General features: G+C 41.2%; 1 protein-coding gene across 2 annotated transcripts in view; it reads right to left on the reverse strand.

The window, feature by feature from the left end:
- Positions 1–14030, reverse strand: part of NLK (nemo like kinase) — a 321229-nt gene that overhangs the window by 304071 nt on the left and 3128 nt on the right. The window contains exon 1 of one of the 2 annotated variants that reach the window (XM_077480513.1): positions 13894–13988. The exons of the other annotated variant lie outside the window; for it this stretch is intronic. Coding sequence (XP_077336639.1) covers positions 13894–13919 — 26 coding nt within the window. The 5' untranslated portion in view covers positions 13920–13988. Of the gene's footprint in view, positions 1–13893; positions 13989–14030 lie in introns of those variants that run through there. 2 annotated transcript variants of the gene reach the window in all.

Here is a 14030-nt window from a genome sequence, read left to right on the forward strand (position 1 = left end):
GATTATGTGATTTCCTGCAATCACGGGTTGCAGGAAAGAAAAATCACTTGATTCCCTAATCAACAGTCATTGTTGATCGGGGAATCCCTCCCATGGAGCGACACGTTGAGCCGTCCCTGCTAGGAGAGCACAATGATTGAGGCGGCTATAGCCGCTGGCCAAAAAAAAAAAACTATCATGCTAATACAAAAAAATCTGACATGCTGGTTGACAATGGATTGACTTGAGTACAATGAACCGCCCATAGATGAATCGAAACTCGGCCAGTCCCTCCCTGAACCGACTGAGACTTGAGCTATCCAAGGCTAGAGTCACCACTTCACTGTGTAAATAAAAACACTAGAGGCTGCTCTTGCATGTAGAAGCACATATGTGGCTCTCAACTATGCTTGGCAATGGGGATCTGTCAGAGAAAGCGGTGAATGTACAGGCAATGCAGCATCATGCATAACCTAGGCACTGCTATCAGTATTCCTGCCAACACACCACTGTGCAAAACAGATGTTTTTCTCAATGCTTGCATGTATGCAACCACTTTTACACATCCTCTAAGAACCATGTCCAGGAAGGAGATGTGGTGTGAATCTATTTAGACTCTGGTAGTGTGGCTTAGGCAGGTCATACATGGTCGAATTCCGAACAAATTTTCTTTTCAAAATCAGAAATTTTGTGCGTTTTTTTGATCCAAGGGTGCCACCATTGATTTTTGAAATTCAACCAACCAAGCCTTCAATTTCACCTCATGCTGCTACAGAAAAGAATTTGTGGCTGATAATCCTTTTCTTCGGGAAGTTCCTTTTCTTGCACTCGTGTGCATTCCTTTTTCTATTACATTTCACACGATTCTCCCATCATTGATTCGAAAATCATCAGTTTTTCCAAAAATTTCCAATATGCCCGATTACTCAAATTTGATTGGCACACGAAAATTGGCTGTTGCTGTCTAATGGTGCGAAATGTGAACAAAAAGTCTTAGATAAAAATTTTCTAAAGAAAACTATTTCGAAATATGACCCGTGTATTGCCAGCCTTAGCGGATGAGGGTGGTTGGGACACTGCAGTTTACTGTTGCCTGAAAAATTGATTTGGGCAGATACAGGGTAAGTGGATTCCTTTATATATTAGGACAGCGATAGCAAACCTTGGCACTCTAGATGCTTTGGTACTACATTTCCCATGATGCTCAAATACACTGCAGAGTACATGAATATCATGGGGAATGTACAAAGCCATCCACAACTCTGCCCCCAGCTACATCACTAGCTTAGTCTCTAAATACCAACCTACTCACTCATTCTCTTCGTTCCTCTCAAGACCTCCTGCTCTCTAGCTCCCTCATCACCTCCTCCCATGCTCGCCTCCAGGACTTTTCCAAAGCCTCTCCAATCCTATGGAATGCCCTACCCCAATCTGTCCGCCTATCTCCTACTTTATTAGCTTTTAGACGATCCCTGAAAACACTTCTCTTCAGAGAAGCCTATCCTACCCACACCTAACAACTGTATTTTCATTTTCTCCATCAGCTCAACCCCCACAGCCTTTACCTTTTGTTTCAACTTGACCCTCCCTTCTAGATTGTAAGTTCTAACGAGCAGGGCCCTCTGATCCCTCCTGTATTGATTTGTATTGTAAGTGTACTGTTTGCCCTCATTGTAAAGCGCTGCGCAAACTGTTGGCACTATATAAATCCTGAATAATAATATTATTATTATTATTATTATTATTAATAATAATATCTGGGGTGCCAAGGTTCACCATCACTGTACTGGGATCTTATTCATGTCCAAAGCCCTTTACAGAAGGCCCTTGCAGCAGTTTAACTATTCCTCCTATATTTAGGATATTAGGCATGCCAACATTTAAAAGAATACTTTAGTCTGTGCACACAGATACAGTGCCTTGCGAAAGTATTCGGCCCCCTTGAACTTTTCAACCTTTTGCCACATTTCAGGCTTCAAACAAAGATATAAAAAAATTTTTGTGAATCACCACCAACAAGTGGGACACAATTGTGAAGTGGAACGAAATCTACTGGATTTTTGAAACTTTTTGAACTAATAAAAAAATGAAAAGTGGGGCGTGCTAAATTATTCGGCCCCCTTGCGTTAATACTTTGTAGAGCCACCTTTTGCTGCAATTACAGCTGCAAGTCGCTTGGGGTATGTCTTTATCAGTTTTGCACATCAAGAGACTGAAATTCTTGCCCATTCTTCCTTTCAAAACAGCTCGAGCTCAGTGAGGTTGCATGGAGAATGTTTGTGAACAGCAGTTTTCAGCTCTTTCCACAGATTCTCGATTGGATTCAGGTCTGGACTTTGACTTGGTCATTCTAACACCTGGATACGTTTATTTGTGAACCATTCCTTTGTAGATTTTGCTGTATGTTTGGGATCATTGTCTTGTTGGAAGATAAATCTCCATCCCAGTTTCAGGTCTTTTGCAGACTCCAACAGGTTTTCATCCAGAATGGTCATGTATTTGGCCGTATCCATCTTCCCCTCAATTTTAACCATCTTCCCGGTCCCTGCTGAAGAAAAGCAGGCCCAAACCATGATGCTGCCACCACCATGTTTGACAGTGGGGATGGTGTGTTGAGGGTGATGAGCTGTGTTGCTTTTATGCCAAACATATCGTTTTGCATTGTGGCAAACTTTAGACGAGACTTTTTATGGATATCTTTGAGAAATGGCTTTCTTCTTGCCACTCTGTGAATATAAATATTGACAGGGAAAAGGGGAAATGAGGGAAAAAATAAAAATAAAAAAAGAAATGAAAGAACCTTCACACAAAAAGACCTCAAAAAAATGTGGGTTCAGTTGGACTTTTTAGGCATAAAGAAAGTTGTAAACACAACCGGTATGAAAAATAATTATTTCTATTTATTTAAAATAAAAAAGACAATTTAAAAAGAACAGGAAAAAGTTCAATTTCCCTTTTACACAAAAAAAGGGAAAAAATTTCCTCCTTAAAATTGCACAATTAAGACCTAATTGACATCCTATCAAACATAATAACAACCTTTTCAAATTTCCAAAAAGGAAAAGAAAAAAACAAAGTATATATCTATACAAATGAGGGATCAAGGATATCAATCATACAGTCAACGGTTACATATATTTTTGGTGCTCTACATGTTTCGTGTCTACAATGACACTTCTTCAGGAGCTGATAATAATGTTCTGAATTATTCCTTCGTAAAAGGGTGTCCTAAATAGGGAGATCACCGTTTCCAAAGGAGGAAATTGGTACGATTGATTACACAAAACTCATAAAGATTAGATCTTCAGTGTGTTTAGTAAAAATTCTTGAGGCGTAAGTGAACACAGATAAATCCGTGATGGATACTCTTTGGTATCTCCTGAGCTCAAGTTGCAAAAAAACGGATCAAATTCCCACTGGGTAAAGGAGGAAAGTAAAGGGGGAATCAAAGAGGCAGACTAATCGGCCCATTCACCCCTCTCATATTGTTTTTTGTGTGTAGAAGATGGCCGCCATTGCCGCTCTTCCATAAAGGCCAGATTTGTGCAGTATACGTCCGATTGTTGTCCTATGGACAGACTCTTCCACCTCAGCTGTAGTTCTCTGCAGTTCATCCAGAGTGATCATGGGCTTCTTGGCTGCATCTCTGATCAGTCTTTTCCTTGTCTGAGGGACAGCCAGGTCTTGGTAGATTTGCAGTGGTCTGATACTCCTTCCATTTCAAAATGATCGCTTGCACAGTGCTCCTTGGGATGTTTGGGAAATCTTTTTGTATCCAAATCCGGCTTTAAACTTCTCCACAACAGTATTACGGACCTGCCTGGTGTGTTCCTTGGTCTTCATGATGCTTTCTGCGCTTTCAACAGAACCCTGAGACTATCACAGAGCAGGTGCATTTATACAGAGACTTGATTATACACAGGTGGATTCTATTTATCACCATCAGTCATTTAGGACAACATTGGATCAGAGATCCTCACTGAACTTCTGGAGTGAGTTTGCTGCACTGAAAGTAAAGGGGCCGAATAATTTTGCACGCACCACTTTTCTGTTTTTTTATTTGCTAAAAAAAGTTTAAAATATCCAATAGATTTCGTTCCACTTCACAATTGTGTCCCACTTATTGGTGATTCTTCACAAAAAAATTAAAATTTTATATCTTTATGTTTGAAGCCTGAAATGTGGCAAAAGGTTGAAAAGTTCAAGGGGGCCGAATACTTTCACAAGGCACTGTATATCATCTTGGGGAGTAGATAATAGTAAAACTTGAAATGAATGTAATAGCTGGGAAGAGCGCACATTCCCTCTTGCGCTCTGCATATCTTTTAGAAAAGTTTATAGAAAATTCATATTTAAAAGCTTTGTGACCAATTCATGTAAGATAAAATGACACAATTAGAAGAGAGGACATATTTCACCTCATTAAATATTGATGAATGCAGTGTTTATTACTTTGTGGTTTGAACTATTGATGGAAGCATGTCCCTGCTCCACTTGCAAAATTGCATCCTTTAAAGAACAGAGAGTCTATTTAGACAGATAACTTCAAAGCCTCTTAAACACTGACCTTGTAGATAACCCTCATCTGATTAAAGTTCTAGTTTGCATACACCGACATGGCACTAACATGGGACCATCAAATCCATATTTGATAGGATGCATCAAAAAGGGACATTTAAAAAAGGAATGAGGGTATTATTACCAACTATCTGAAAATGAAACTCTTAGCCATTAAAACTAAAGCACATTTTGTGTAGACCAAGAAAGATCAGTAAATAATAAAAAAAAAAAAAAAAAAAAAAAAAAAAAGGGACATAAGATACCAAACTATTAGGAACTAAAAAGATTTAGGCTCCATGCACCCTGGCAAAAAAAATAAAAAAAAAATAAAAAAATAAATAAAAAAAAAAGTTGCTTCTACAGTTGTGTTCTGTCTGTAGAAGCAGCTCAATAGTATCCTATGGATCCATGCAGGCATATTTTGAGTTCAACATTTAGGAGGCAGGCGGGGGGGGGGGGGGAGGGAGGACACCCCTTCTGGTTCACGTTCCCGATTGGAGCTTGCATAACACATTATATTGCTCTATAGGAAAGTTTTTTACTCTCAAGAGAACAGACTTTTTTTTAAGCCTAGTGTGCATGGAGCCTGACAGTTTAGAGAGTGTTTTGGCAGTCTTTACGATTATATATTCTAAAACCTAGTCATTTATATTTGCTTATCTCAACTGTACACTTAAAGCTGCACTACAGCTTTTCTTACACCTTACATCAGAGGTCAATATGGGTTTTTCTCTGGCTGATGCAGATATTTAGAAATTGGGGCGATATATGTTGCCGATTTATTTATTTCCTTAATCTCAGAAAAGCTAGGGTGGAGAAGAGGTTATTGTTTAGGGTGAAGAGGTGGGGTGCAGCCTATCAGTGCCACCTCATTAGTGTCCATCAGTGCAGCCTGTCAGTGCCACCTCATTAGTGTCCATCAGTGCAGCCTGTCAGTGCCACATCAGTGCCCCCTGGTGCAGCCTGTCAGTATCCATTAGTGCCCGTCAGTGCAACCTCATCAGTAGCCACCAGTGCCGTCCATCAGTGCCCACCTCACTGCCCACCCGTGCAACCTCAGTGCCACCTTATGAGTGCCCAGTGGAGCACATCAGTGCCACCTCAGAGCCCACCAGTTCAGCTTGTCAGTGCCACCTCAGTGTTCATCAGTGCCCACCAGTGAAACCCATAATTGCCCACTAGTGCCAACCAGTGCATCACATCAGTTCCACCTTATCAGTGCCCACCAGCGGAGCGCTTCTGGCTCCATTCTGTCCTCTCGCCAGGCCAAAGACAGCTCCATTCGTCCCTTGACGTGCTGCGATATATCGGTTGACCAACATGGTTCATTTGGGCCAGCTTGCCCCAACGAACCATTTCCCTCATTACCACAAGAGGCTGCTGGATGTGCAATATAAACTGTATGTAGCTGCAGCATATGGGTTCAAGCCAAGACTTCAAGTCTCATACCAGGAACACAATAGAGTACCTGATCGGTGCTCAGCCAGAGAAAGCAATATATTCTATTCTAACAATTAATTCAAACCTTCTTCTGATTGGCTGAGTCAGTTTGTGACATCAACTCAGGCAGAGGAAGCTTTGTATTTATTGCAAGAATATATCACTTTCTCTGAATGGCTTAGTGCAGTTATGATAGACTCCATTGTGTTCTGGGTATGAGACTGGAAGTCCAGCTCGAACCCAGAACACAGTGCGGTATGCTGCAAGTAGGCTCAGCTACATACAGCATATACACATCGTACATCCAGAAGCCTCATGTTTGTGAAGGGCATGGTTCATGTGGGCCATCTTGTCCCAGACTATGTATAGTCTAAGAAAAGCAAATATTAAGCTTTTAAAAAGGTGTTTTGCAAGTTGTTATCCCAAAGCAGTGTGACAGAACACATTTGTATCTTGTAAGAACAGGCATCAACTTAAAAGCAGAATTCCACTCAAAAATTGAACTCCCGCTTTTCGGAATCCTCCCCCCTCCAGTGTCACATTTGGCACAGAGAACATATACCCGTCTAATCCAGGCATTTGCTCCCACATCCAAGCATAGACAGCCACGGTATCCGCGGATATCGGCTCCAATTTAAACAGTAGGTAAACCCAACCTTTCATATTTCTGATATGTGCCTGCTGTACCATGTACTTGTATGAAAAAGTATCCTGTGCTCTTTGTACCGCTTCCTTTATGTGAAACCTCCGGTGTCCCCGTCAGTCTCACCGCTTTCCTATTATAAAACTGATCCCACTAAGCAGAAGCACACCGTACTCAGTTCTCTAGTCAGTTCTCAGCTGTAGCTTCAGGAGAGGAGGCATTGATAAAGCTTCTCCTCTCCCCTGCAGCTGGGCGCTGGCTGACACAGGAGAGATCACATGGCCAGACCAGTCTGCAAATAGGCAAGTCTACAGATCTTTCTTCCACAGGTTAGTACATTTGTTAGGAGAGGGGGGGGGGGGGGGGGGTCAGTTTTAGGCTTAGGTAGACGTATGCTGGAATTCTACATTAACGTATCTTTAAATGGAGCTAGTTCTTTAAACTACTTGTAAATTCCTGTAAAACAGAACTCAAACTTGGAGGAGACTACAGGCCAGCAACCAAATTTTGCTGCATGCACCTGTGCTGTCAGGAGGACAGAGCAGAGCGATGTCTAATCAGTGGGCTGCTTCATTGTCAAACCAGCAGGCCTATTGTATATTGTGGGCGGCACAGTAGTGTAGTGGTTAGCACTCTCACCTAGCAGCAAGAAGGGTCGCTGGTTCGACTCCCAACCATGACACTACCTGCCTGGAGTTTGCATGTTCTCCCTGTGCTTGCGTGGGCTTCCTCCGGGTACTCCGGTTTCCTCCCATACTCCAAAGACATGCAGGTAGGCCAATTGGCTTCTGTCCAAAATGGGCCCTAGTATATGAATGGGGACCGATGTGAGTGTGCAATGTACAGGGATAGGGACAATTTTAGACACTCACTCAGGTTGAACTGGATGGACTGGTGTCTTTATTCAACCTTACTAACTACGTAACTATATATTTAGGCCCAGCATTCTTGACCAAACCTTACTGGTGTCTACACTGGAGGTTGTCTGTTGGGGGTTTGTGGATCACAAAATTGGCTGCAAATAATCATTTGTCATAGTTCACATATAAGCAGACACTGTACACGCTTGCATTTCATTTTTAATAAGCATACACATAAATCCAAAACAGTCCTTACATGCAGCTGCCACTTTAAACCATAAACGAAGAAAATCACTATTTAACTGGTCAGAACGAAAATAAGTAACAAAGAAATTCCATGCTGTCCTTTTATAAGGTTTTAGCATGTGTAGCGGAATAAATCTGACCTTTCTAACCAAAGGCTCCTGACAAACAACTTTAAAATTGGAGCAAAAAAGTCAGAATTAACAGACAAGGAAATACTGATGCGGGTACAAATACAGAACGCACATTCATTCCACACTAAGCTCGACGCAGAAACAGAATAGCAAGGTTTCCTCATTAACAGAAATGTAATTAGTTTGTCAAGGTGAATCCTAAAACAAACCAAGAAGAGTCCCTCATTACCAAGAAACCCTTAGCAAACATTGCCATAATAATGTGGTAAAGATGAATCAAATGGCATCTAATACTTTATTTTTTTAATAAAAATGACATGCGAATCTATGCTTTTGGGATCGCATCTGACCAGCGTAGAATGCGTGTGTGAACCAGCACTAAAACCTAGCAGCTGGTTACCATGCACAGCAGCACCAGTTTTAGTAAATCTCCCCTGTGTCTGAGGAGTGAGGAGGATGAGGAGTTGCTCCAGTGATCGGGGTTTTCCTAAAGCCGGGTTTTTTGTGCTGAATGCAGAGAGCTTCCAGACGCAACACTGTAATCCCAACAAGCAGCTCTCTGAACTGGATGACATGGCCGATTATATCCAAAAGGCAGGGCAATTCTGTGTCACAATATTAAAACAGAGTTGTTCCTGGTGGATTCTTCTAAATGTTTGTTTGCTTTTAATAAATAGAATGCTCTATAAGTTGGCAGACTATAACAAGTAGAAATGCAGGACAAAATGTATTTCTGACTGTAAAAACCACTTTAATTATAAGCATCAGTCAACCCAAAATTGACATTCTAGCTATGAATACAATGCTGATGGGTTCAATCACCCTGTAGTAAGAATGCTATACCAAAGGTTTCCCCCACCACGTTTGGTATACAAGAAAACCGCATGATACACCACTGAAAAAAAAACAGAAATCAGATCTATTACAGGATGTACAGACAACATTCTGCCCAGTGATAAAATGGTGATCACAATATAAAAAGAAAAAAAACTTCAACATTTGTATAAGAGGAAATAACCTTTCCCAACTAGATGGGAATTACGTAGTTTCAACTATCGTCTGTCAAGCGGATCAAGAAAGTAATGGCAAGACATGACAATTGGCATTCAGGCCAAAGAGTTATATCTTTGTTTCATCAGACCAGAGAATTGTGTTTCTGATTGTCAGAGTCCTTTAGGTGCCTTTGGGCAAACTCCAGATGGGCGGTCGTGCTTTTTACCAAGGAGTGGCTTCTGTCTGGTCGCTTTACCATACAGGCCTGATTGCTGGAGTGCTACAGAAATGGTTGTAGTTCTGGAAGGTTTTCCTCTCTCCAGAACTGGAACTGTCAGATTGACCATTGGGTTCTTTGTCACCTCCCTGACTAAAAGGCTCTTCTCCCCTGATAGCTTAGTTTGGCCAGGAAGAGTCCTGGTGGTTCCAAACGTCGAGGCCATTGTGCTCAATGGGGCCTTTAATGCTGCAGAAATTTTTCTGTACCCTTCACCAGACCTGTGCCTCAGTACAATCCTATCTCGGAGAACTATAGACCATTCCTTGGACCTCATGGCTTAGTTTGTGCTCTAACATGCACGGTTAACTGGGACCTTATATAGACAGGTGTGTGGCTTTCCAATTCACATCCAATCAACTGAATTTACCACAGGTGGACTACAATCAAGTTGTAGCAACATCAAGGATGATCAGTGGAAACAGGATGCACCTGAGCTCTATTTTTGGCAAAGGCTGTGAAAACGTATGTACATGCGATTCTTCCACCCAACCCCATTTTTAATAAATTTGCAAAGATTTCAAAGCAAACTTCTTTCACATCGTCATTATGGGGTATAATGTATTGTAGAATTAAGGAAAATCATAAATTTAAATACATTTTGGAATAAGACTAACATAAATGTGGAAAGAGTGAAGCGCTGTGAAATAATAATAATAATAATAATAATAATAATAATATATATAATTATTTTTTTTTTTTTTTGGTCCAACCTACAGTTAGGTCCATATATATTTGGACACAGGCACAATTTTCACACTTTTGGATCGTTTCTTTTTTTTTATTCTGGTAGCATACAGAGGCAAAATGAATTTGAAGTGCAGATTTTCAGCTTTAATTCAAGGGGTTGAACATAAATATCAAGTACAAATTTTGGGAAGTGCAACCACTCTTCTCCTCCCCCCCCCCCCCCCCCCCCCATTTTATAGGGCTCAAATGTAATTGGACAAAAATGAACAGAATAATAAAATGTTGTTTTAATATTTTGTTGAGAATCCTTTCCTGGCAATGACTGCCTGAAATCTGGAACCTATGGACATTACCAAAGACTGGGGTTCCTCCTTTTCTGATGCTTTGCCAGACTAACTGCAGCCATCTTCAGTTGTTTGTGGGTATGTCGGTCTTTAGTTTTGCCTTCAGCAAGTGAAATGCATGCTCAATTGGGTTAAGATCAGGTGATTGACTCAGCCATTCCAGAATATTCCACTTTTTTTTCCCCCTTCAAAAGCTCCTGGGTTGCTTTTCCAGTGTGTTTTGGATCAGTGGACACCTCTGGGCTGACAGTATCTCTCTAAACCAGCGTTTCTCAACCTTTTTAACACAGAGGAACCCTTGAAATAGTTCTCCGTTCTCAGGGGGAACCCCTGCTAAAAATTTAAAATCTACAACTCATGATACATTAGTGTGATGGTCAGTGGGAAGAACGCTCCTTACACCTGTGGTCATTGGGAAGAATTACCTCATTACAGATAGCTAAAAAGATCAATGGCATGGGTGGGAACTTATCTGAGTGACAGAAATTGCTCAGTGCTGAAGGAACCCTGCTTGAGAATCACTGCTTTAAACACTGCAGAATTAGTCCAGCTGCAATGTCTTATGGATAAACACCTATGACCCAGTGCCACTGCATGTCCATGTCATCACACTGCCTGAATCATGTTTCAAAGATGACATTGTGTGCTTTGGATCATGAGCAACAGTCCCAAGAATGCTTTTCCAGAACCGCTCTGGCTTTTGGCAAAGTCTAATCTGGCTTTTATATTCTTCAGGCTTATAAAATGGTTTGTACCTTGTGGTGAACCCTCTGTATTTGCTCTCGTGAAGTCATCTCTTGATTGTCAAAGTCTACAATGGTACGCCCACCTCCTGCAATGTCCTTCACTTGTCTGGATGTCGTGAATGGGTTTTTTCTTTACCATAGAGAGGATCCTGCGATCATCCATGACTGTTGTCTTCCGTGGACGTCCAGCCCTTTTTAGATGCCGAGCATACCAGTGCATTCTTTGCTCAGAATGTACCAAAACTGTCGATTTGGCCACTCCTAATGTTGCTGCCATCTCTCTGATGAATGGGTTTTGTTTTTGAAACCTTACAATGGCCTGTTTCACTTGCATAGACAGCTCCTTTGAACGCATGCAGGTTCATAGCAATAGATTCCAAATATCACACTTAGGGGTTGATTTAATAAAAGCAAATCCACTCTGCACTACAAGTGCACTTGTAAGTGCAGTCCCTGTAGATCTGAGGGGAAGCTATGAAATTAGGGGAAGCTCTGCTGATTATAAATCCAATCATGTGCAAGCAAAAATGCATTTTATTTTCCTTGCATGTCCCCCTCAGATCTACACCAACTGCACTTGTAGTGCAAAGTGGATTTACCTTTAGTAAATAAACCCCTTAGACTCAACTCCAGACCTTTTACTGGCTTGAGACCCCTTTCACATTGAGGCGTTTTTTGCACTAAATAGCACCTGAAAAGCGCCTGTAAACTGCCTCTTCTGCAGCTCCAGTGTTTTAGCCCGAGTGCTTTCACACTGGAGCAGTGCGCTCGCAGGACAGGAAAATAAGTCCTGCAAGCAGCATACATAACCCCTGCCCAGTGAAATAAAGGGGCACCACTGCCGATGTACAAAGCGCTTTTCGGGTGCTATTAACCCTTTCCTCAGCCGCGGGGGGGGGGGGTAAAAAGCAGCCTGCTAGCAGCCAAATAGCGCTGCTAAAACTATCAGTACGTTACCACTAGCTCGGAGCTCCCCCAACGCCCCAGTGTGAAAGGGGTCTAACTGATGAAATAAAAAGGAGTAGCACACACCTGGCCATGAAACAGCTTTTGATTCAATTGTCCAATTACCTTTGGTATCTTGAAAAAGGGGGTGGCTATTCTTAAGAGCTGTAATTCCTAAACATTTCCTCTGATTTGGACGTTCATTATCAGATGGTACATTATTAAAAAAGGTTCAAATTAAACCCGAGTGTGCTTGATTTTACATGCAAGTTATTTAGGGACAAACTGATATTTTGTGGGTGGCAGCCAGGCAACTGTGGCAATCCCCATTCTGCTAGCAGGCAGCGTGGCAAGTGACATCCCCATCTGGTGGCAAGCGACATCCCTATCTGGTGGCAGGCAGCATGGCAAGCGACACACTCAATGCTCGCAATACACTATACGGAAAAAAAAAATAATAATAATTTTAAAAAGCCGAAATTCAGTCATTAGTCCGTTCATTCATTTTTCGGCCACTTAATGGGCACAAAATCGATAATCTTTTTTTTTTTGGCTCAAAAAAGTCCAAAACGAAGGACAAGTTTGGAAATTTTCTGCTGAATGAACGATAAATTGAAATGTTAAAGCATTTCCCATCCCACCTGTCTGCACTAGGTATATGTAAAAAAAATAAAATAAAAAAAAAAATAAAAAATGTATTTGTGTCCAATGAATGGTTTATAAGTCATTACATGATAGCACCATTGTTTGCACTCGAAATTTTTTTTTGAAATTGGGTTCGCCTGATTTTTCGTATAGTGTACGGCCAGCATTAGAATTGCCTCCAACAAGAGAAAGTTATACGATAAGGAAATTTGTTTCAGGGACAACTAAGAGGAGCATTCCTATCCATTCGTGATTTTTTTTTTCCTCTCTCTGTTGCATGCCTGAGACAAATGAATTTCCCCAACTATACACAGACATAAAAAAAATAAAAAAAATTGTGATAGAGAGATGCATCTCTCTATCTATCTATCCACACACTAACTAGCAGGTGTCTGTTGGCATATTGTATTACAGAATCTCTCATCACCTAAGAAAGCTCAGCTCCATCCATCCATCATTTAGCTAAATCACACAGATAGGATAAAAAGAGCAAATAAACTGAAAGAAACAAGATTTGAAAAATAAAATAATGCCTGGAATGCATCATCCCAGCCAATCATCTTCAGCTGAAGCAGACTTTTGACAAACACGTGCTATGAAGCAATTTAGCTCCTCCCAGTAAAGCCGACAAGCCCAACACTCACATTACAAAACGACTGCACAATCTTATTTAGATCAAATCAACAATGTAGTGCAAGGGCCTGCCCGATTGTTTAGGTAGGTCCTTATGTTACATAGTTCTGGCAAATTTAAAGTTGTTTGTATGGCGACCCAGACACATAGTGGGCTAACCCATCAGCCATGGCATGACAAATTACCCAACCACTCTTGCGGCTGTCAAAAAAATAAAAATAAATAAATAAATAAAAAAGGTCTTTCAAAGCACACATCACAAGTGCACAATGCTGCCATAGCTGCAACTTCTAAAAACAGACCAAATTTTAACATTTTCTCCTGTAACATAATGCCAGAACAGATCAATAATGTGCCATCCATCCAAGTATTCGGAGTAATCAAACACTAGAAACATTTCATTCTCCTGAATTAGGGGCCCCTCTGCCAAGGGAACCATTCTCATCTGTATCTGACACCAAAACATGTACAATGCCAGCCTGCCACCGATCAAGGTCCTTTCCACAGAACAGGAAAAACATGAAACGGACTTCAATAATTGCATAGGACATTACCTGAAATACTTTAACGGGAAGGTCTCAAAATAATTAACCAGCATTTGCTGACTGTTCCAGTGATGCCGTGTGTTATTGACCCGGCAAAGCAAAATGCTATGTACTGTTCTTCAAACTTAAAGTGATATTAAACCCTCAGGTTTTGAAGAACTTCCAGCAACTGATTAAACCAGTGAGTTTGCAGCTTCTCTCTCATTTAATCCTTACCCATGTTCCCGTTTAACCAACGCCATTTATCGCTACCCCAGGTTTCCTGTTTCATGGTGGCTCCTTTCTCTTGCAGCATCCCTACACTGAGTGCATCAACCCAAACACAGGACCCACAGCCTAGGATGGCGAGACAC

This window comes from Lithobates pipiens, unplaced genomic scaffold (assembly GCF_037356315.1).
Source record: "Lithobates pipiens isolate NorthernLeopardFrog02 unplaced genomic scaffold, aLitPip1_a1.2 Scaffold_16, whole genome shotgun sequence".
In the NCBI taxonomy this organism is placed as follows: Eukaryota; Metazoa; Chordata; class Amphibia; order Anura; family Ranidae; genus Lithobates; species Lithobates pipiens.